The following is a 22,148-nucleotide window of genomic DNA, read 5'->3' as shown; positions in this document are numbered from 1 at the left end:
TTTCTCTTGGTTTCATGACATGTAGTTCCTTTCTTTGTTTACAAAATGTTTCCTTATTTTGTAAATAATGTTGAGATCCTCTTAATAAGACACATTTTGTCATTATACTGAAACTAATCTCATTTATCTGATGACCTATAAAAAACGTTCTCACTACTAACATTTCATACAAGAAGCATCTCATGATGGGTAAAAGCAAATAGCTCTCTCAAGACCTTTGCAGCCTTATTGTTGCAAAACATACCGATGGTATTGATGGCAGATTTATTTTGAAACTTCTGAATCTTCCAGTGAACATCATTGGGGCCAAAATCTGGAAATTAACCAAAAATCATTTTACCACAAACCAGCCATAACGATGTGCTCCTTAAACGATTTCTGACCCAGGAGTCAAAAGAATTTCTGTAGTACTGTCCAAGAACCCTGCACAGAGCTTCTGAAACACCTGGAAGCGGCAATTCCAGTTTTTCAATTAAAATAAGAAGTAATGCACTCAAGCTCAATGACCATTATATCTACTGACTACGTCTGACTTTCCTGTCCCTGGTCAAGAATAAAATGTTGAAGGTCATTTCATATGTATTGATGCTCCATTCAGTATTGATTAGTCCAATGAGATGAAAATGAAGTTCCTCAGATGTCACAACACACCAAGTTGTGAGGAGAAATTAGACTATGAGGCTATTTTTCATCCCATGGCACTGGTACAGTTCACATAAAAGATAAATGAATGAAAGATGTATCAGGACATTTTGGATTAGAATCTGAAGATTTTATAAGGGTGGAAATTTCAGCAACAAATTTCTTTCAAACACATCAGTTTCAGAGATTGAAAGTGAAGCTTCTAGAATAAACTGGTTCGTGTTGTTTTTTTTTTTTTGTATGGGTGGATTTCTTGGGTTGTTACAGACACCTGTTGTGAATTCCATGTGAATAGCCTTATTAGAAATATCTCAACTGAGAAAAGTGTTCATGTTATGCTTCACTGCTGTATGCTACACTATTTTTCAGATGGGAAGCAAGGACTCCTGTCAGGTTTAGAGTCTGCCTTTGAAATGAAAGCACAGCATTTATTTCAAAGGTATCGTAATCACTTAGATAGGATATCTTTGTTCGTTGGAACACTTACATGGGGAATCAGCAGTTGTGTGTAAAGCTGAGCAGCAGGATGCTGTTTTCTAGGAGTTCAGGATATATAGGGAAAAATCACCCTGGGGGTCATGCTGACATAGGAAAAAGCAACAGATTTTTTCCACCATCACACAAAGAACTATTCTTAGAGCCCATACTGATGGGGATATGAGTAGGTGAATTCTTATTACGCTCAAACAAAAGTCTGTCAGTGATATCTGAAATAAATATATATTTTATCTATATCTCTTTATGGTTGCTACAGTCTTTCATTTTCCTATTGCAGCTCTGTCAATGAAAGCAAGAAGTTTCCAGAGCAAATTTTCTACTTTAAAAAAACTGTGCTAGAATATATTTTACAAAAATGTATACCCAAAAGTCATTTGGGTATACATGTTATTCCATCGAAACCTGTTCACAAGAAAATAACAGCAAAACATGTAAAGTAAGATGGGGGAACAGGTTGGTTTAGTTTGCAAAAATGTATGGATCATTTGACATACTCAGAAAATAATAGGCTTTGTACATAACTCTACTTTCTGAATCTTTGTTTTATAATCTCATTTATCCTTATACATACAATTATTTTGGGGTAGTACATTTCAATCTTATCTGCATAAAATATTGCTGCTTCACAAGAGATTTGTTAAATTAGCAACCTTTTCTGGAATAGAAGCAGCAAGTGCTCCTTTATTTTTTATTAAAAGTACGGAATATATTTGAAATCAATATTTTACAAACCTGTACTTTTGTTTATAAAGTGAAATACTTGATAGTGCATTTCTAAATTGGCTTTAGCAGTTATTTTTGTAAACACTTTCACTTAATAATTACTCAACTGGACAGGCCAAGAATCTCCATCTTCCATTGTCTAAAACATCACACTGTCAGTTTTCTTTTAAGTATTATGGAGTTATTGTTTGGAACTAGTTTTTATATCTTATGAAACCTTTTGGCCCATTGTCTGCATATAAAAAAATATATAAACATTCTTTACAGTCAGAATAATTTTGATTTTTTTATTCATTTTTATATAATAAAGCTTTTATTTTTTTCACTTAAGTGCTTTATATCTATAATTGATTTATGCTTTATATTTATATATTGTTAATACTGTTTATCTTCTTAATTATTTGGTATGGTTCATATAAACCAGAAGGCCTACTGGTTTCTACCATGCCATCGCCTTAATTTTTTCTTGAATGCGCTTAATATTTTAACGTTATTTTTTTTGTTTTTTGCATGTTTATGTTATGTAAACTACTAAAATAAAATAAAATAAAATAATAATAAGCAAATCCCGTTTTTGCATTGGGTTTAATATTTTCATTACGAATAGTTTAGCGGAACCTTGGTTTCCTAGTTTCATGAGCAGATCGGACACTTTGGGCGACGTACAGCCAATGTCAGAGGGAGGAAAACTACCGTTGACATAACTGATATATGTATTCATTTTAATGTCCTCTCTGTTTTCTTCCTAATAGACGGAAAAATCACATTGTTCTATTACGTGTTTATAGTTTATCGTTATTATTATTATTTATCGTGGACGCTGTTGGTGTAGCGGAACCTACGGGACGCGATGCGCCTCACGCTGCAGATGCTGATCTCCCACGGCCGGGTGGCCAGGAAGATGGGCCTGGGCCCCGAGTCCCGGATCAACATGCTGCGGAACATCCTGACAGGACTGGTCCGGCATGAGAGGATAGAAACCACGCAAGCCAGAGCCGATGAAGTCCGCTTCTACGCCGAGAAGGTGAGGGGGCCTGAATGCCACTGGCATGTTTCTGGGACATCACCAGCAAATTGTGTTAAAATTATTCCTCACAACCTTCAATGTTCACTAATTCCACAACGTTTAGATATTAGTTAGTATGTTAGTACACCCAGCCCTTTTTGTTTTACTTCTTCAAAGATAAAGATCAACGATGTACATCTGAAGCCATTTATTAGACTGTAAATATACACTGTATAAAATAACTTTTTTTTTCACAGTTTGACGTTAAATCAGACTAAACGTTTCCCGTTTTGGGTCATTTTTATTTTTAGATAATAATAATATTTTCAGATTCAGATATTTTCCTAATCATGGCTATAAATTATTTGGGGAAACCCAAATACATTTATACATACATTTCATGACAAGCTTCTGAAGGGTTAATTGACAACATCCAAATTACATGGAGGCACAATTATGGATGGTTTTTTTAAGGATTATGTCACACATGGAGAAATTCAAAAATATCACTGAAGACATCAGTAAATTGTGCACCTCCAGAAGTCTATTTTAATCCTTGGGAGTAATTTCCAGATTCCTGAAAGTGCTACAATAAAATGATATGTCAGTATTAAAATCATGGGGAGGACCGGTTCTGTGTCCCAGAGATGAACATGTTTTAGTGTGAATTGTGTTGTCAACCCCAGAACAAAAGGCAAAGACATCATAAAGATGCTTGCTGATGCTGATAAGAGTGTCATTATCCACAGGTTAAAAAGTTCTTTCACCAACAGGCTGGACGTCCACTCAGAGATGAAGAAGCTATTACTCCTAAAGCAACAAAGACCTAGAATACAGTTTGAAAATGCCCTCAGGAACACCATCCCTATTGTGAAGTACAGTGGTGGTTGCATCATGTGGTGTGGGAGTTTTACTAGTGTCATGGAAAAAACATTATGTGGAAATGTTGAAGTAACATCTCAAGACTTCAACCTGCAAATTAACTTTGGTGAAATTAGGTCTTCCAGATGGACACTGACCCAAACCACCAGTTTTGTCACATAGTAGCTGAATGATTACAACTTTAATGTTTTGGTGTGGTCATCACAAAGTCGTGATCTCAGTCCCTTAGACCATTTGCAGGCATAGCTAAAAAGATGTGTGTGTGAGCAAGGTGGCCTACAAATCTGACTCCTTTACACCAGTTCTGTGAGGAGGAAGGGGCCAAAGATCGAGCAGACTGTTGTGAGAAGCTTGTGGAAGAATAGCCAAAAAGTCAAGCCGTTTAATAGGAAATTAAATCAAATAAATGTGAAATTTAGGTAAACTTCTCCATTAAAAAACATCTTAATATTCTGGCATTTAGCAAATCCAAATTGTTTTAGTAATCCTAACTGACCTAAAACAGCCATTTAATCTGATTTAATGTTACACAGTGAGAAAAAAAGATTACATGTCTTTTTATTCGATTGATGTAAATATCTGGTTTCAGCTGTATTTAGGTGAAACAGTCTCAGTTTATCAGGTTATATACAGTTTCAAGATATACAGGGGTTGGACAATGAAACTGAAACATCTGTCATTTTATTGTGGGAGGTTTCATGGCTAAATTGGACCAGCCTGGTAGCCAGTCTTCATTGATTGCACATTGCACCAGTAAGAGCAGAGTGTGAAGGTTCAATTAGCAGGGTAAGAGCACAGTTTTGCTAAAAATATTGAAATGCACACAACATTATGGGTGACATACCAGAGTTCAAAAGAGGACAAATTGTTGGTGCACGTCTTGCTGGTGCATCTGTGACCAAGACAGCAAGTCTTTGTGATGTATCAAGAGCCACGGTATCCAGGGTAATGTCAGCATACCACCAAGAAGGATGAACCACATCCAACAGGATTAACTGTGGACGCAAGAGGAAGCTGTCTGAAAGGGATGTTCGGCTGCTAACCCGGATTGTATCCAAAAAACATAAAACCACGGCTGCCCAAATCACGGCAGAATTAAATGTGCACCTCAACTCTCCTGTTTCCACCAGAACTGTCCGTCGGGAGCTCCACAGGGTCAATATACACGGCCAGGCTGCTATAGCCAAACCTTTGGTCACTCATGCCAATGCCAAACGTCGGTTTCAATGGTGCAAGGAGCGCAAATCTTGGGCTGTGGACAATGTGAAACATGTATTGTTCTCTAATGAGTCCACCTTTACTGTTTTCCCCACATCCGAGAGTTACGGTGTGGAGAAGCCCCAAAGAAGCGTACCACCCAGACTGTTGCATGTCCAGAGTGAAGCATGGGGGTGGATCAGTGATGGTTTGGGCTGCCATATCATGGCATTCCCTTGGCCCAATACTTGTGCTAGATGGGCGCGTCACTGCCAAGGACTACCGAACCATTCTTGAGGACCATGTGCATCCAATGGTTCAAACATTGTATCCTGAAGGCGGTGCCGTGTATCAGGATGACAATGCACCAATACACACAGCAAGACTGGTGAAAGATTGGTTTGATGAACATGAAAGTTAAGATGAACATCTCCCATGGCCTGCACAGTCACCAGATCTAAATATTATTGAGCCACTTTGGGGTGTTTTGGAGGAGCGAGTCAGGAAACGTTTTCCTCCACCAGCATCACGTAGTGACCTGGCCACTATCCTGCAAGAAGAATGGCTTAAAATCCCTCTGACCACTGAGCAGGACTTGTACAGGTCCTTCTCAAAATATTAGCATATTGTGATAAAGTTCATTATTTTCTATAATGTAATGATGAAAATTTAACATTCATATATTTTAGATTCATTGCACACTAACTGAAATATTTCAGGTCTTTTATTGTCTTAATACAGATGATTTTGGCATACAGCTCATGAAAACCCAAAATTCCTATCTCATAAAATTAGCATATTTCATCCGACCAATAAAAGAAAAGTGTTTTTAATACAAAAAATGTCAACCTTCAAATAATCATGTACAGTTATGCACTCAATACTTGGTCGGGAATCCTTTGGCAGAAATGACTGCTTCAATGCGGCGTGGCATGGAGGCAATCAGCCTGTGGCACTGCTGAGGTCTTATGGAGGCCCAGGATGCTTCGATAGCGGCCTTTAACTCATCCAGAGTGTTGGGTCTTGAGTCTCTCAACGTTCTCTTCACAATATCCCACAGATTCTCTATGGGGTTCAGGTCAGGAGAGTTGGCAGGCCAATTGAGCACAGTGATACCATGGTCAGTAAACCATTTACCAGTGGTTTTGGCACTGTGAGCAGGTGCCAGGTCGTGCTGAAAAATGAAATCTTCATCTCCATAAAGCTTTTCAGCAGATGGAAGCATGAAGTGCTCCAAAATCTCCTGATAGCTAGCTGCATTGACACTCTCAAGCAAGAGGCCACTGACTGTGGGTACTTGACACTGGACTTCTGGCATTTTGGCATTTCCTTCTCCCCAGTCTTCCTCCAGACTCTGGCACCTTGATTTCCGAATGACATGCAGAATTTGCTTTCATCCGAAAAAAGTACTTTGGACCACTGAGCAACAGTCCAGTGCTGCTTCTCTGTAGTCCAGGTCAGGTGCTTCTGCCGCTGTTTCTGGTTCAAAAGTGGCTTGACCTGGGGAATGCGGCACCTGTAGCCCATTTCCTGCACACGCCTGTGCACAGTGGCTCTGGATGTTTCTACTCCAGACTCAGTCCACTGCTTCCGCAGGTCCCCCAAGGTCTGGAATCGGCCCTTCTCCACAATCTTCCTCAGGGTCCAGTCACCTCTTCTCGTTGTGCAGCGTTTTCTGCCACACTTTTTCCTTCCCACAGACTTCCCACTGAGGTGCCTTGATACAGCACTCTGGGAACAGCCTATTCGTTCAGAAATGTCTTTCTGTGTCTTACCCTCTTGCTTGAGGGTGTCAATAGTGGCCTTCTGGACAGCAGTCAGGTCGGCAGTCTTACCCATGATTGGGGTTTTGAGTGATGAACCAGGCTGGGAGTTTTAAAGGCCTCAGGAATCTTTTGCAGGTGTTTAGAGTTAACTCGTTGATTCAGATGATTAGGTTCATATCTCGTTTAGAGACTCTTTTAATGATATGCTAATTTTGTGAGATAAGAATTTGTGGTTTTCATGAGCTGTATGCCAAAATCATCCGTATTAAGACAATAAAAGACCTGAAATATTTCAATTAGTGTGCAATAAATCTAAAATATATTAATGTAAAATTTTCATCATGACATTATGGAAAATAATGAACTTTATCACAATATGCTAATATTTTGAGAAGGACCTGTATATGTCATTCCCAAGACAAATTGACGCTGTATTGGCCGCAAAAGGAGGCCCTACACCATACTAATAAATTATTGTGGTCTAAATCCAGGTGTTTCAGTTTCATTGTCCAACCCCTGTACTTGCTTAGTATGTGTTACCACAAACAAAAAAGAAATACACTTAGCTATATGTCAGGTTAGACTCATATATAATCTAGTTGAAAAATGCAAACAACATAAAATGCCCTGCAGGCCTTTTTCAGATTGCCGTTTTTTATGCACAACACTTTGATTAAAGTTTGACACATCTAGCTAGAAGATGCACACACACCAGTCATGAAGTCCTAGTCTGATGCTGATCACGTCAAGGTACTCTGGGAGATATTTGATTGCTGATGGTGGTTTTCATTTCTGTTACACTTAGTGCAATCTCTTGAACATTTCTCATTACTAAGCCTAAACCAGACCCAGAAGGTGGAGCTCCTGGATAGGCTTAAATTCTCCTAACTCCTTTTTTTGCTCTGAGAATATTTGAACATGCATCCTCTTAGTTGTTGCTGATGTTCACCTCGACAGATTTCTCTCTATAATCCAAAGCCTTATATCAGCGTGCAACAGGGCATACAGTTCTGAACTTGACAACTAGTAGTAGCAGCTATTGTGGATCTTTAATTTTCAGTACAATTGCTTTCTTGTTACAGATTATTGTGTGTTGTCTGCTGAGAAAACAATAGATATTTTTAGAAAAAGCAGTGACATTGTGTATATTTAAAAGTGTCTAAAAAGACAGAGGGCTTTTTTATTATACCAAATCATTAAATAATAAAAGAAAATGTATCTATATTCATTAAAAAGTGTCAGTTGTTTATTGTATGCTTAATTAGTCAAATATAAAGTTCATTAATTTAAACTGGGATTCAGTGTATGATAAAAATCATAGTTTTTTCCATTATTTCTTATTTCTTGTGCAAACGTTTAAATAAATTATTTTATTATGGCCTGTTAGTTAGGCTCTAATATGTGATTGGTTAACCTGTAGCTCAGACCAATCATCTTGTGAGTTGCAGTGTTAGCTCTGTCCACAAACTTTGATGGCCAAGACTAACAGATCAAAACTAATAAGTGGGGGGCTGAAACAGGACTATAGAAGTATTTACTGAAATAATAATATATGCTTTAAACATATACTGAATAGACATTTAAGCTGATTATTTCCATATTTATTACTTTATTCAATGAATTATTGAAAAATTTAAACAATTACAGATACACATATCATGTATGCTCTTCTCAGGTGAATGGAGCTAAATTGGGGCCATAAAGTTTGTTTAAACGAAAAACATTTGAACCTGAAAAATTATTTTGAACCTCCCCCCCATAAAATTTGAAAACTGGAAAAAAAGGTTTTTCACGACGCGAATCTCAGAGGAGAAAATATGATCTTGACAGATTTGCTCAGCATTTTAAGTCCGTGTTGGAGATTTCCCATGCTCTCAACGTGAAGCAAAAGAACCGCCAGACTAAGCGGCGGGAATGAAACCAGATGCAAAACGAGCCGGTATTTTCCAAATATCCTTGCATAATTAAGCCTGGACTTGTTGTCATATGGACTGGACTCGGGTTTCGGTTTCTGGTGCATTTTTGATTAAAACGTGTTTGGTCTTCATTTAGTGAAGTGACGCACAGCCAGGGGCAAACTGGCATACGGGCAACCGGGGAAATCCGCGGTGGACCGCTGGCAGTTTTTAATAAGTGTCACTGTTTGTTCTAGTAGCCCGGGCTTTTTTTTCTGATCTCCGCTCTTCATTGTCAGCTCAGCTGGCCGCCCTGCAGCGCATATTCATGTGTTACAAATCAGCTGTTCGCCAGCGCGCAGCAGAGCTGATCTGCCTGACTGGAGCAGAGGAGAGGTTTGTCCGAGCTACCGCACCTTGTTGGTGGTCAGACCTCTCGGAGTTCCTCCGGTCCTTGGTCCCCAGAAGCGATCAGACTCTATCTAACACTGACTCTTAAAGGAACGACTCAAATAGTTTCTAACTTTTAGCTCCATTAATCTAAATTAGGCAGAGGAATGATTACAGAGATCAGCGCTGAGGCTTCCGTCTCGGACCGTCGCAGTCTGTAAGGATACATGTTATCCCTATGTAGAGGCGCGTTCAGGAGCGGCGCCGCGGAGCGGAGCGAGAGCGATGGACAAGTTGAAAAATCTGAACTTTTTCCTAAATTCGCATTGCGTCAACCAATCAGGGGGAAGGACCACAGCGGAGAAGAAGCGGTTGTCAGTGAAGATGGAGGACCAGATCATAGTGGCGATGTGCAGCAAGCCAGAGTTGTATGACTCAACTAATTATTTTTACCGAGACAAGTACAGAAAGGACCTGGCCTGGTTATGTTTAGGCACAAATGTCTTATATTTAGGAAATGTGGACATTAAAAATCTGCTGTTTTTTTATTGAGCTGAGATTTATTTACTCACCGAAGACAGATGGACAGGCGTTCAGCAGCGGGGATACAGCGCCAGTAGTTGATGTCCCGGAGGCCGCTTCATCTCCCAACGCGGGACAGCAGATCTTTGAACTGGGTCCTGGATAAATGGAAGTACCGCTGAAATCAACCGTCATCCAGACGCAGCTCCTGGAGTAGTTGGTGGTAATCTCTGAACTGTTCCCATCCCTGAAGAATCTGGTGAACCCAGGGACGTCGGCGTCGTTTTTCGCCTCTCCACAGGTAAAACACCGTAATTAGGTCCGTGAAATCCATGTCCGCCATGTTCAGTTGAAACCAGCAAGCAGCAGATAGAAGCTCCTCCTATTTGATGACGCGGCGAAGCGTTGCCGCTTGTTGCCAAATGGCAACGCGGAGTTCACGCAGAATGTCAAGCGGGCAAAAGCACACAAATGACGCGAAATATTCGCAGAATCCGCGTTCGGTGTGAACGCACCATTAGGATGACAAAGAGCCCCGATAGAAGGTCACATGTAGTTTTATATCTGGCACTCCAATGCAATGGATGTGCCCTCCCTCAGTGTTTATCAGCAGACTATGTGTCACCATTGTGGTATCTATCTGGTAGGTTGTGTAGTAGCTGGTGTTAATCCTTAATCTAATCAAACCAGTTACTGCCTGCTCCACCATCAAACCCAGTGCCTGGGCCACAGGTCATTCATGACAAACCTTGGGCCATTTATCCTTGTAATGTGTGTCGATGAGCATTCTTATCCTCTTCTAACAAAAGGGAAACATTAGAACTTATGCTTTATATCATTATGGTATAAGTGGGAAAAACAGCTATGAGTCATATAAATAAACGTTATCCCTAACAGGTTGATATGGCATAGTTTAGGGAACAATGGTACTTGTTGGCCCTTTTGCCTTCACTCTCACCCCAAACCATCTCGATTGGGTTCACGTCCGGTGACTGTGGAGGCCAGGTCATCTGGCGCAACACCAATCACTCTCCTTCTTGGTCAAATAGCCCTTACACAGCCTGGAGGTGTGTTTGGGGTCATTGTCCTGTTGAAAAATAAATGATGGTCCAACTAAACGCAAACCAGATGGAATAGCATGCCGCTGCAAGATGCTGTGGTAGCCATGCTGGTTCAGTATGCCTTTTATTTTGAATAAATTCCTAACAGTGTCACCAACAAAGCAACCCCACACCATCACACCTCCTCCTCCATGCTTCATGGTGGGAACCAGGCATGTAGAGTCCATCCGTTCATCTCTTCTGCGCCGCACAAAGACACGGTGGTTGGAACCAAAGATCTCAAACTTGGACTCATCAGACCAAAGCACAGATTTCCACTGGTCTAATGTCCATTCCTTGTGTTCTTTAGCCCAAACAAGTCTCTTCTGCTTGTTGCCTGTCCTCAGCAGTGGTTTCCTCTCCCAGCTATTTTACCATGAAGGCCTGATTCACACAGTCTCCTCTTAACAGTTGTTCTAGAGATGTGCTGCTAGAACTCTGTGTGGCATTGACCTGTTCTCTAATCTGAGCTGCTGTTAACCTGCGATTTCTGAAGCTGGTGACTCGGATGAACTTATCGTCCACAGCAGAGGTGACTCTTGGTCTTCCTTTCCTGGGGCGGTCCTCATGTGAGCCAGTTTGTTTGTAGCGCTTGATGGTTTTTGCGACTGCACTTGGGGACACTTTCAAAGTTTTCCCAATTGTTTGGACTGACTGACCTTCATTTCTTAAAGTAATGATAGCCACTCATTTTTCTTTACTTAGCTTTTTTCTTGCCATAATACAAATTCTACCAGTCTATTCAGTAGGACTATCAGCTGTGTACTGTATCCACCTCCTGCACAACACAACTGATGGTCCCAACCCCATTTATAAGGCTTGAAATCCCACTTATTAAACCTGACAGGGCACAACCATTTCAGATGACTACCTCTTGAAGCTCATCAACAGAATGCCAAGAGTGTGCGGAGCAGTGATCAAAGCAAAAGGTGGCTACTTTGAAGAACCTAGAATATAAGACATATTTTCAGTTGTTTCACACTTTTTTGTTCAGTATATAATTCCACATGTGTTAATTCATAGTTTTGATGCCTTCAGTGTGAAGCTACAATATTCATATTCATGAAAATAAAAAAGTGAACCACCATTCCACTAAGCCAGTGGTATGCCCCCGTATGCCAGTTTGCTGGTGGTGTAGGGGTTAGCGCGCGACCATATATAGAGGCTATAGTCCTCGAAGCGGGCGTCCCGGGTTTGAGTCCCGGACCCGGCGACCTTTGCCAAATCTCTCCCCCTCTCTTTGCCCCTCCTTCCTGTCTGCCTACTGTCAAAAACAAAGGCCTCTAGTGCCGAGAAAAAAAATAAAAAATGAAGACCAAACACGTTTTAATCAAAAATGCACCAGAAACCGAAACCCGAGTCCAGTCCATATGACAACAAGTCCAGGCTTAATTATGCAAGGATATTTGGAAAATACCGACTCGTTTTGCATCTGGTTTCATTCCCGCCGCTTAGCCTGGCGGTTCTGTTGCTTTATGTTGAGAGCATGCGAAATCTCCAACACAGACTTAAAATGCTGTGCAAATCTGTCAAGATCATATTTTCTCCTCTTAGATTCGCGTCATGTTTTCACGTAAGCTGCTTCTATCGGTGAAGCATGTTATCTTTCAAAACCAATCACATATATATAGAATATTGATGATGTATTACAGATAATTCCAGTTCCCACGGTCCCTGAATGCAACAGCTGGGAATATGTTGTTCAGCCGCTGTCTTGAGCTGTCAGTCATGATTCCACACCCCGTGATCTGAGGCCCCGCCCCCCACGCCAAAACAGGTCCAAAAGTTTGAAGCCGAAAAAAAAATCTGCACGTTCGAAAAAACAAATTTAATCTGAAAAGTAGTTTTGAACTTTTTTTTTCCAGTTTCAAATTTTTTGGGGGGAGGTTCAAAATAATTTTTCAGGTTCAAATGTTTTTCTTTTGAACAAACTTTTATTTTTCAGGTTCAAATGTTTTTTCATTTGAACAAACTTTATGGCCCCAATTTAGCTCCATATATTTGTATTAAAAAAAAAATTGCAGTTTAGAAATTGTGATACATTTGACCCTCAGTAGCTTCAAGATTCTTGTGATAATGTATTTTTGCAACAAAAATTGCATTCAAATAGTTAAATCTTGTAAATATTAGCATAATACCGACTGTCCAGCTTATGGCTTTGCTCCAGGTATCTAGTCCTGCAGATTCTCCTCAAGTCTTGTTGAATCTTATGGAAAATCTCCCATTTGATAATTTGAACATGAACATAGATGTAATCATGCGCCACAATCTGAATCTAAATTCTCTTAGACATGAGGTGTTTCTGACTGTCGATATTTTTCGTTTCATCTTCCCAGCTAATCGATTACGGCAAGAAGGGAGACACCGATGAGAAGGCGATGAAAATGGCCAGTTTTTGGCTAACGGTACGTGTCTGCAGCTCTTTTCATCCCTGTGAAGTTATAAGAGGCTGAGCTCTTAATGGAAAACAGTTGATTTGATGTTTACCTCCTGCTTCCTTTTTCCAGGAAAAGGACCTCGTCCCAAAGCTCTTTAAAGTCCTCGCTCCGCGTTTTGAAAACCAGTTGACTGGCTACACACGGATGGCCCGGATCCCCAACAGAGAGAACCTGGACAGAGCCAAGATGGCCGTGTTGGAGTACAAAGGCAACCCTTTTCCTCCTCTTTATCCTGTGAAGAAGGAGAATGAACTGACTCTCCTCAACCAGCTCCTCAAAGGCTACAGAGAAGAGAGAGCAAGAGTGTTGGCTGCAGAAGCTTAATTAATCCCTTCATGTTTTTGTTTTTTTATTGCTGCAGAAACAGCCTTAATACATTTCTTTTCATGAACAGTTTTAATGTGAGCTAAATCAAGAGCAGATCTGTTAAAACTAAACTGATTGTGTTATTTCTCCAACCTAAGTTTCAGGTTTTTCTTACTTCTTCAGTATTTATGAGTTTAGCTTTATGCGGGTTCTCAGCAGAAGGACCTGAATAAAAATAACGTGTCCTTACCCTGTTGAAGAATTTTAATATTTTACATCACTGATTTTGTGAAGAAGATAGTCAGAGCAGCAGAGGCATGCTCTGTTAAATCTGATCTGAAAGAAAATGAATAAAAGAATCGATGCAGCCTCCTGCAGTTGTGCTTTTTAAATAGAGGCCTCAGCGAATAAGTTATGAACCTCAAAATATGCGCTGTAGAGATTTTAGCCCTAAAGGATGCTTCTAAACTTCTCCTTTTTTAAAGGTTGAATATGAGCAAAAACACAAAATAAGTTAATGTTTCTCGACAAGCAAAGCCAATAATTTATGAAAACAGAAAAAGTTGAGTGATGTAACATGATATGCTTTGTATAACGTATATGCTAACTTTACCGGTTCACCTGTGTTCTGGCTCCACCTGTAAATTAATTTTTATTCATAGGTTCCTTCCTTAAATCATTAGTATTACTGTAAGCAAATGTCAAAATACCTACATTTTGTTGGAGAGCTGAGTTCAATGTCATTATCCGCACCCAAGCCGGTTGATGCAGAATCAGCAAAATTACTTAAATATAACTTGCCTGAAATTCAAAAGCAGGTTAAAACAGTTGTTACAAAACCATTTCCAAGGCTTTTGGACAGCGAGGAAAAAACACCAGTTAGAACTATTATCCACAAATGGAGAAATTTTGGAACAGTGGTAAACGTTTCCAGATGTGGCCAACATACCAGAACAACTCCAACAGCATATCAATGACCCATCCAGGGGGGTCACTGAGTAGCCATAACATCATGTAAAGCCCTGCAGGCCTCTCTTGACGTCCGGGTTCAGTGTTCATGAATCAATAATACAAAGGAGACTGAGCATCCATGGAAGAGTTCAAAAGCTCATAAAATTAAACATGAAGATGCCTCTCACATATCAAAAAGAACATCTTGATTAATCCTCAAGACCTTTGAGAAAATATTCTGTTGACTGATGAGACTAAAGTAGGAGTTCTTGAAGGTGCTCAAAGTCCAAATCAAGTACTCAGTTCCTATAATATACAATACATGGATATACTGTTCAGTAGGCAGACCTTTCTGTATTATTTTTATTGATTTAAAGTCATATTCTAATTTTGGGATTTCATTAGGTGCGAGCCATAATCATCAACAGTATATTATATAACAAATTAACTTTTCAATGATGCTGTAATTTATTGAGAGGCAGCTGTAATTATATATCTGCTTCAAATACGACTTATCACAGCATGTGGACAAAATGATTTATTAACCAAAATGACCAACAATTTCCCATAAAAGGGAAAAAAAATGTTAATACAAGTTTTTGAAATAGACATTTTGACTGAAAGTTCAGTAATACCTTCTGACTGAACAGCTAGTCAGATCAAGATATTGGTAATGCCTGTAGAACATTTAGGCCTGCAAGCTTCCATTTTGGACCAGGCTGGAAACTGTCCCCAGAGTGTTTTATCTTAATAGACCCTCATAATAAGAACAAATTCCAAACACAATAAACAAATATCAGGTTTACGACATTTGGACTCGTTCCTCACTGGAACGCAACAAGCTCACAAATCAACACAGAAAGCAAGTAAGACAGCCAGACTAGGCTTTAAATAAAACCATATTTTTATTAGTTATTTTGGCAAAAAGTGTATATGTACAGCATTTTTATAGTTAATATTATTTGACACCAATAAAATGCATTTGAATGGTGCTTTAGTGATGTGCTCTTAACCAGATCGCTCTGAGTAGCCTAAAAGCTGTGCTGTTCTCTGTCATGCACACAAATTCTTTCTTCAAGTTGTGTCTCCACAAAACCTTATGTCATTTCAACGAGGGCATAAACGTGGCTAAAGCAGTGTTACAATATCAGTAAGCCTGCCTCGGTCTCTCCGTGTCTATACAGTCAAGTCATGGCAACATCGGACAAAGAGGCAGACATGCCAAATACAGACCAGACACATACTCAGAAGCAACAATTAGTACTCTAATTCAAGTACCAGTCAGTTTCACAAAGTTACACTTCTGAAAAGACTCCTACATTTTACACATTACAGTCCTAACATCGGTACTCCATGACAACAAGTTTGCCACTGATAAATCTGGGGGCTCGAAGCTGAGCACCCCAGAATCTCTAATTCAAGATAAAACCATTGACTTTGTTGCAAACAAAGCATGAATTATTCCCTAAAATGTCACAATGACGGTTTCAGTCCGTATTTACAGGTGTACGCATCTGGGATAATACTCCATGAAGTGTAAATACAGGTTTTTAAAGCAGTCCTATAGGATGGATGCACACAAATAAACAGAACAAGACCAGGAACATTAAAGTGCTCCATGCAGGGCAGACAAAATGTAGTTATGTTGCTGCTTTCACAGCTCCTCTACACTTCTTTTTATTCCCGATATAAGGGCAGCATATTGAATATTATAACTGAATGTTTGTTCAGTTTTTTTTGCACAGTTTAAACATTAAGGTGTAAAAGACCAACAAATAAATTGATTTATGGTTCAGATACAAGACAGGGGTCAGGGGTTATTTTTGTAAAATAAATAAGAGAGAGAGAGCCTCTTGGGTCTATGCTTGTTTTGGTAATTAGGTTTAAAACCAGTAATGGCGAAACAACAGCAACAAAAAACAAGTGGTTATTTGATTTTGGTTTTAAACTACAACATATAAAATGGAAGAAAAAAAAAAAATTGTGGTAAAAAACGAATCAGCAGAAATCACACTGAAGTTTTTAGAAAGTGATGTTTCAGAAGTTAAAGAAAACAGGACACAGCGCCACCTAGTATCACAACATACAATGGTCGCAGAACTGGTGGCTGACTAGGATCATCAAAACACTGGTCAATTTAGCATATTTTAAGGTTTAAATATGAAAAAAGAAAAATTAAATCAAAACAAATTTAAACTTCCACTCATCCATTTTTATCACAAAAGAAAAAACGGCTTGTATTTCAATTTTATATTCGACTTTACCATTAAAATCAAATAACTCACTAGTTTTTTGTTAGTCATAACGGATTTTTGATTAGAATTAGAAAATCTAATTACCAAAGCACAAAGACACTTGTTTATAAAATCATGGAAGGCTTTACAGAAAAATGAATCTGATAAATCTGAAGCACTGGACAACTTTAGCATCACCGCTGTCCTGGTGCTGTATTGCATCTGTACATTCACCAACATCCACTAACACAGATATGACAGTTTAACAGGGATAGTCTGCACTCCAGTGAAATAATAAACTAAAAACAGTACTGTATGATTTTGATTTTATTAGGCATGGGCAGGTATCTAGTTTTATTGTTCGAAAAAGTCACATTTTTAAAACCATTAAAATATTGTCGAACTGATATTTGTGTGGTTTAAACTGCTCTTAATGACAAACCAAAGACAGTGTAGAAGTGTATTGGCTGAGAAATGTCAGTCAGCTGTGTATCATGGCTAATAGGAGATTATGAATAAATAAATAAAAAACAATGTAGAACAGAAAATAAATATGCCTTTAGAGCTAGAATAATATCGTGTTAGGGTGTTATATTTTATATGTTCTTAAATATGTATGAACAGATAAATCAGTTAATGAGCAGACACAAACATTTTTTAGATTGACCAGATTGTCCTGGTGAGCAGCCTGTGAGAAAGTAAAAAATGTTATCAGTTGCATTAATAACAACACTCTCCAGTGTGGAAGTTTGGGCACTGGTTATTTCTTCTCTTTTTCTAATCATTGATGTCCACAATTTATCAAAACTATTCATTTACCAAAAGAAAATAATCTGATACACAACGGTTAGGTGTGCGGCTATGAAACAGAAGTAGATATGGGGCAAAATAACAGTACCAGGCTATGAATTAGCAAAGATACAAACCAGAGCACTATATAGAATACAAACATGGACTAATGTTTACAGTTACTAATGCTAACCATGCTAAATATTATTAGATGTTGCCGAAGACAGTTTGAAATATCAGCTGTGAAATCATTTTGTCTTTTGTTTAAAAAAAAAAAAAAAAAGAGTAAAACCCTGTTTTCCAGCATAATCTCTCCCCCACACACAGTGTGAAGTCACCTCCACTCTTATCATAAACAATGACTGATCATGGAACAAACTGGTCCAACAAATATTTTATACTGTTAAAGATCTTCAGGAAAATTTAGAATCTACTAAAAGGTGCTATTAGCAGGTCAGAGGTTTACAAAGACCAGCCACAAATCTCTGATAGCTGCATCTATATTAAATGCTTGTTTTTGTTCTGCAATCTGATGTGGAACTGTGGTATTTTTGCCCACACTTATTATGTCTCAGAATGTCAAACCAGCCCATGCCTACTTCTGTTTTTGGGTTACAAATACAAGACAGTTTCAATCTGAAAAATAATTAACAGAAGATTTGCAGTAAAAAAGCATACTGCAGCCTATTGTATGTATTTATAGAAGTATGGGTTTCAATACACACAATAAGTGAATATTCTATGGTCATATGGAGTACATACATCTGCTTTTCGGACCAGAACTACAACACAAACATGCATGTATTACGAGTATTGTACTTGGAGGTGCCTAGATTAAATATGACAATTTACAGTTACACATCAGCATATCGATCCAGAAAAACCAGTTCCAATGAAAGCTTATAGTCAGAATATAAATAAACAACAGACTCCATATACCATAAATATACCTAAGTTTTATCAAAAATGTCTAGAACATAAAAAAGTATTTTTTATGAATTTTAAACATGTAATAGCATGAAATTTCTGTGGTTGAGGCACCAACTGGAATGTCATGTTTAGGGAAAATACATGAATTAATCTCCTCTGTTGAAATAAAACTATACAGAGTTGTTGTTCTCAACATTTTTAGCTATTTACAAACTTCCAGACACACCATCAAATCCCCATGAATTTTTCAATAAAAGTATTTGAAGAATTTTGTTCATTTCCACATTGTGCACAGTTATCATTCTATTGCTCTGGCTACATCCACTTCGTCATCTTTCTCCCCGTGTGCCTTCAACTGGTCAACATCAAATATTTATTGCTTCTTTATTCTTTTACAACCTCAGCATTTGCGTCAGAGCCATCCCCCTAACTTTTCCATACAGGTCATTTCCATTTGCAGGTTAAAAGGACCATTCAGGGATTTACGTTTGTGATGACTTCTCATGTGTGTCCTTCCATCTACAATTCCTCTGTTATTTTGGATGACCTTTTTGACACCGTCATTCGCACCACCTCTTTCTGTAGCCTTCATCCTTTCTGCCACTGTCTTTCTTTCCCATTCACTTCATGCCTTCGTTCCAAAGCCTCCTCCACCACCGCTCTGCATGCTGAAATACTCTGTGAATGATGGAAGCCGAGGGGGCATCGGAGGTGAGCGTGAGGCAGGACGTGGGGGTATCGGAGGTGGAGGTGGGGGCAATATCATGGTTAAGTCTGCAGCGGTGGTAATGATCTTTTGTTCGCTGTTCCTCGGCACATTGGGTCCTTTACGAGCTACCGTCTCTTCTACAGTTTTCACTGGATCCTAGAATTAAAAACAAGTCTTACTCAACTGAGGCGTCATTTATATAATAATATCAACAATCCATACAAAAAAAAAAAGCATGCTGAGTGCAAAGGAGATCCTCGTCTTCCAACACTGTCAGCACAAAGATCTTCTGACTAATTAAAAAACATGCATTTAATTTACCTTTGGGATTAATGAAGTATGAGTGAATTCAATCGAATGAAGATTTTTTCATAAATAGCAGGAAATGTGTATACAGATCTAAACAATGTTAAGACCATCAGCACCCTACATCTGTTCAGTCAAAGTACCTCTTGAGTGATCATACATACATACACACACACACACACACACACACACACACATATACAGTGCCTTGTGAAAGTACTCGGCCCCCTTGAACTGGTCAACCTCTTGCCACATTTCAGGCTTCAAACATAAAGATATAAAATTCAAATTTTTTGGGAAGAATCAACAATAAGTGGAACACAATCATGAAATGGAATGAAATTTATTGGATGTGTCAAACCTTTTTAACAAATAAACTGAAAAGTGGGGCCTGTAATATTATTCGACCCCTTTACTTTCAGTGCAGCAAACTCACTCCAGAAGTTCAGCTGAGGTGGGAGAGTCTGTCCATAGAACAACAATCAGTCGTACACTGCACAAATCTGGCCTTTATGGAAGAGTGGCAAGAAGAAAGCCATTTCTCAAAGATATCCATAAAAAGTCTCGTTTAAAGTTTGCCACAAGCCACCTGGGAGACACACCAAACATGTGGAAGAAGGTGCTCTGGTCAGATGAAACCAAAATCAAACTGTTTGGCCACAATGCAAAACAATATGTTTGGCATAAAAGCAACACAGCTCATCACCCTGAACACACCATCCCCACTGTCAAACATGGTTGTGGCAGCATCATGGTTTGGGCCTGCTTTTCATCAGCAGGGACAGGGAAGATGGTCAAAATTGATGGGAAGATGGATGGGGCCAAATACAGGACCATTCTGGAAGAAAACCTGTTGGAGTCTGGAAGAGACCTGAGACTGGGACAGAGATTTATCTTCCAACAAGACAATGATCCAAAACATAAAGCCAAATCTACAATGAAATGGTTCACAAATAAACGTATCCAGATGTTGGAATGGCCAAGTCAAAGTCCAGACCTGAATCCAATCAAGAATCTGTGGAAAGAGCTGAAGACTGCTGTTCACGAACGCTCTCCATCCAACCTCACTGAGCTCGAGCTGTTTTGCAAGAAAGAATGGGCAAGAATTTCAGTCTCTCGATGTGCAAAACTGATAGAGACATACCCCGAGCGACTTGCAGCTGTAATTGTAGCAAAGGGTGGCGCTACAAAGTATTAACGCAAGGGGGCCGAATAATATTGCACGCCCCACTTTTCAGTTTTTTATTTGTTAAAAAAGTTTGACACATCCAATAAATTTCATTCCACTTCATGATTGTGTCTCACTTGTTGATTCTTCACAAAAAATAGAATTTTATATCTTTATGTTTGAAGCCTGAAATGTGACAAGAGGTTGAAAAGTTCAAGGGGGCCGAATACTTTCACAAGGCACTGTATTTATATACACACGCATATATTCGAATTAGAGCTCCTCTTCTGTAACTTATCTCTATGTGGCATAAAAGCAACAACCAACAGAGTAGAAAGTAACCGAAGCAAGACAGTTCATCATAGAAAACACAACAACTTAATTAAGTCTTGCCAGACTTTCTGCTCACACTTTTCCTTAATTTCACTCATGTGTTTTAATCTCAGACATGTTGTTATGCAATGTGTCATTCCCCGGAGGAGATAAGTGTTTTCCTGAAAAATAATCCCTAAAAAGTGCTCCCTCACAAACTGTACAGCTGCCCCGATCGCTTTCTATTTTCAAACACTTCTGCTCGATAAGACAGCAGTTAATTTCAAGCTACGCTTGACACACAAAAAGCATCATAAAATGAGTACACTAGAGCCCTTATCTAATTAAATGTAGCAAGCGTTGCAAAATAATGGGGAATTTATAGTGGATGTTATACAGACATAATGTATATCTCATTCTGGTTTCCTTTTTATTAGTTCACAAATTAGATGTTCCTGGCTGCATATTAACCATTCCAACATATCCAGGAACACAACTCTACATTTAAACTTACTGATTGGATGGAGAAGAGTTCAGTGAAGTTGGGTTGAGAATCTCCAAGGAAGGAGCTGTTTCCATAGGCATGGTGGGGAAAACTCTCCCCTCCCTCACCTCCTTTTGGACTGGACTGCAAGATCCCGATCTGAGAGGTCCGAACATGATATGGGAAGTTCTTGTTAGCTGCTGATGGTCTTGTGATAACCTAAGAATGAATAAACAAATTGGAGTTATTTTTCAGCTTTTAAGAGAGCTTCAGGAATATGTGTTGAATCTATGAGCTCTAGGTAACAACAGAGACATAAGAGGTATGGGTGAGGATGGAAGGATATTGGAGAGAACAGTGTGGCCCATTAGTGAAGAACAGTATGTTGAAGGTTACAAGGAGATGAATAATGATGTGTAGAGGAGACGTTACCGAGCTACGCAATCAGAACTCATGGACTGTCAATTATGTATGACTGTGGCAATAATGACTCTTGAATAATGCGAACTCTATAGAAAGGCGCAGGGGTCTGCAAGAGCACGTGCGTGTGGTACGAACAAGGAAGACGATGTGAGCGTAGAGGTGGATGCCGAGTTGGATCCCGTTCACAATCTTTTCCCGAGCCCATCGAGGTATCCCGAAGTTGGCAATCAGAGCCATCACAGGCACAGCGAAAAACCTAAGGAAGAAAAAAAAGAACAGATTTCAAATTAGAGAGAGGAGGGAGAACATTAAAGTAACTGATGAGAGTATGGTTTGATGGTGGAGTAAAAGATGTAAAGCACCGAGAGTGATAATGATGGGAGGAGAGAAGTGGATAATGAGGCAAGGGATAGTTGCTACAGCGGTGGAGAGATAATATTAGTCTTTGTAACCTATGCTTCGTTTTAAGCCTCTCCT

General features: G+C 39.2%; 2 protein-coding genes across 2 annotated transcripts in view; one reads left to right on the top strand and one right to left on the bottom strand.

The window, feature by feature from the left end:
• Positions 1-2,506: 2,506 nt before the first annotated feature.
• Positions 2,507-13,733, top strand: mrpl17 (mitochondrial ribosomal protein L17). The gene is made up of 3 exons (XM_047360976.1): positions 2,507-2,887; positions 12,958-13,026; positions 13,129-13,733. Exons 1-3 carry the CDS (start codon positions 2,714-2,716, stop codon positions 13,381-13,383), a joined length of 498 nt encoding a protein of 165 aa, XP_047216932.1. The 5' UTR covers positions 2,507-2,713; the 3' UTR covers positions 13,384-13,733.
• A 1,469-nt stretch (positions 13,734-15,202) lies between these two features.
• The window catches only part of tmem145 (transmembrane protein 145), a 70,956-nt gene continuing 64,010 nt past the window's right edge, over positions 15,203-22,148 (bottom strand). Inside the window, exons 13-15 of the mRNA XM_047360975.1 lie at positions 21,807-21,927; positions 21,279-21,467; positions 15,203-19,134 (exon numbers count right to left, since the gene is read on the bottom strand). Of these exons, the coding sequence (XP_047216931.1) occupies positions 18,895-19,134; positions 21,279-21,467; positions 21,807-21,927 (550 nt within the window). The 3' untranslated portion in view covers positions 15,203-18,894. The remainder of the gene's footprint in view (positions 19,135-21,278; positions 21,468-21,806; positions 21,928-22,148) is intronic.

The sequence above is a fragment of the Girardinichthys multiradiatus genome, chromosome 3 (assembly GCF_021462225.1).
Source record: "Girardinichthys multiradiatus isolate DD_20200921_A chromosome 3, DD_fGirMul_XY1, whole genome shotgun sequence".
Lineage (NCBI taxonomy): Eukaryota > Metazoa > Chordata > Actinopteri > Cyprinodontiformes > Goodeidae > Girardinichthys > Girardinichthys multiradiatus.
This window is presented reverse-complemented; position numbering and strand designations above follow the sequence as displayed.

Coding starts and splice junctions, on each gene's coding strand:
- mrpl17 (XM_047360976.1), top strand. CDS start 2,714: ATGCGCCTCACGCTGCAGATGCTGATCTCCCACGGCCGGGTGGCCAGG. Junction 2,888..12,957: donor TCCGCTTCTACGCCGAGAAG/GTGAGGGGGCCT, acceptor TCATCTTCCCAG/CTAATCGATTACGGCAAGAA. Junction 13,027..13,128: donor TGGCCAGTTTTTGGCTAACG/GTACGTGTCTGC, acceptor TCCTTTTTCCAG/GAAAAGGACCTCGTCCCAAA.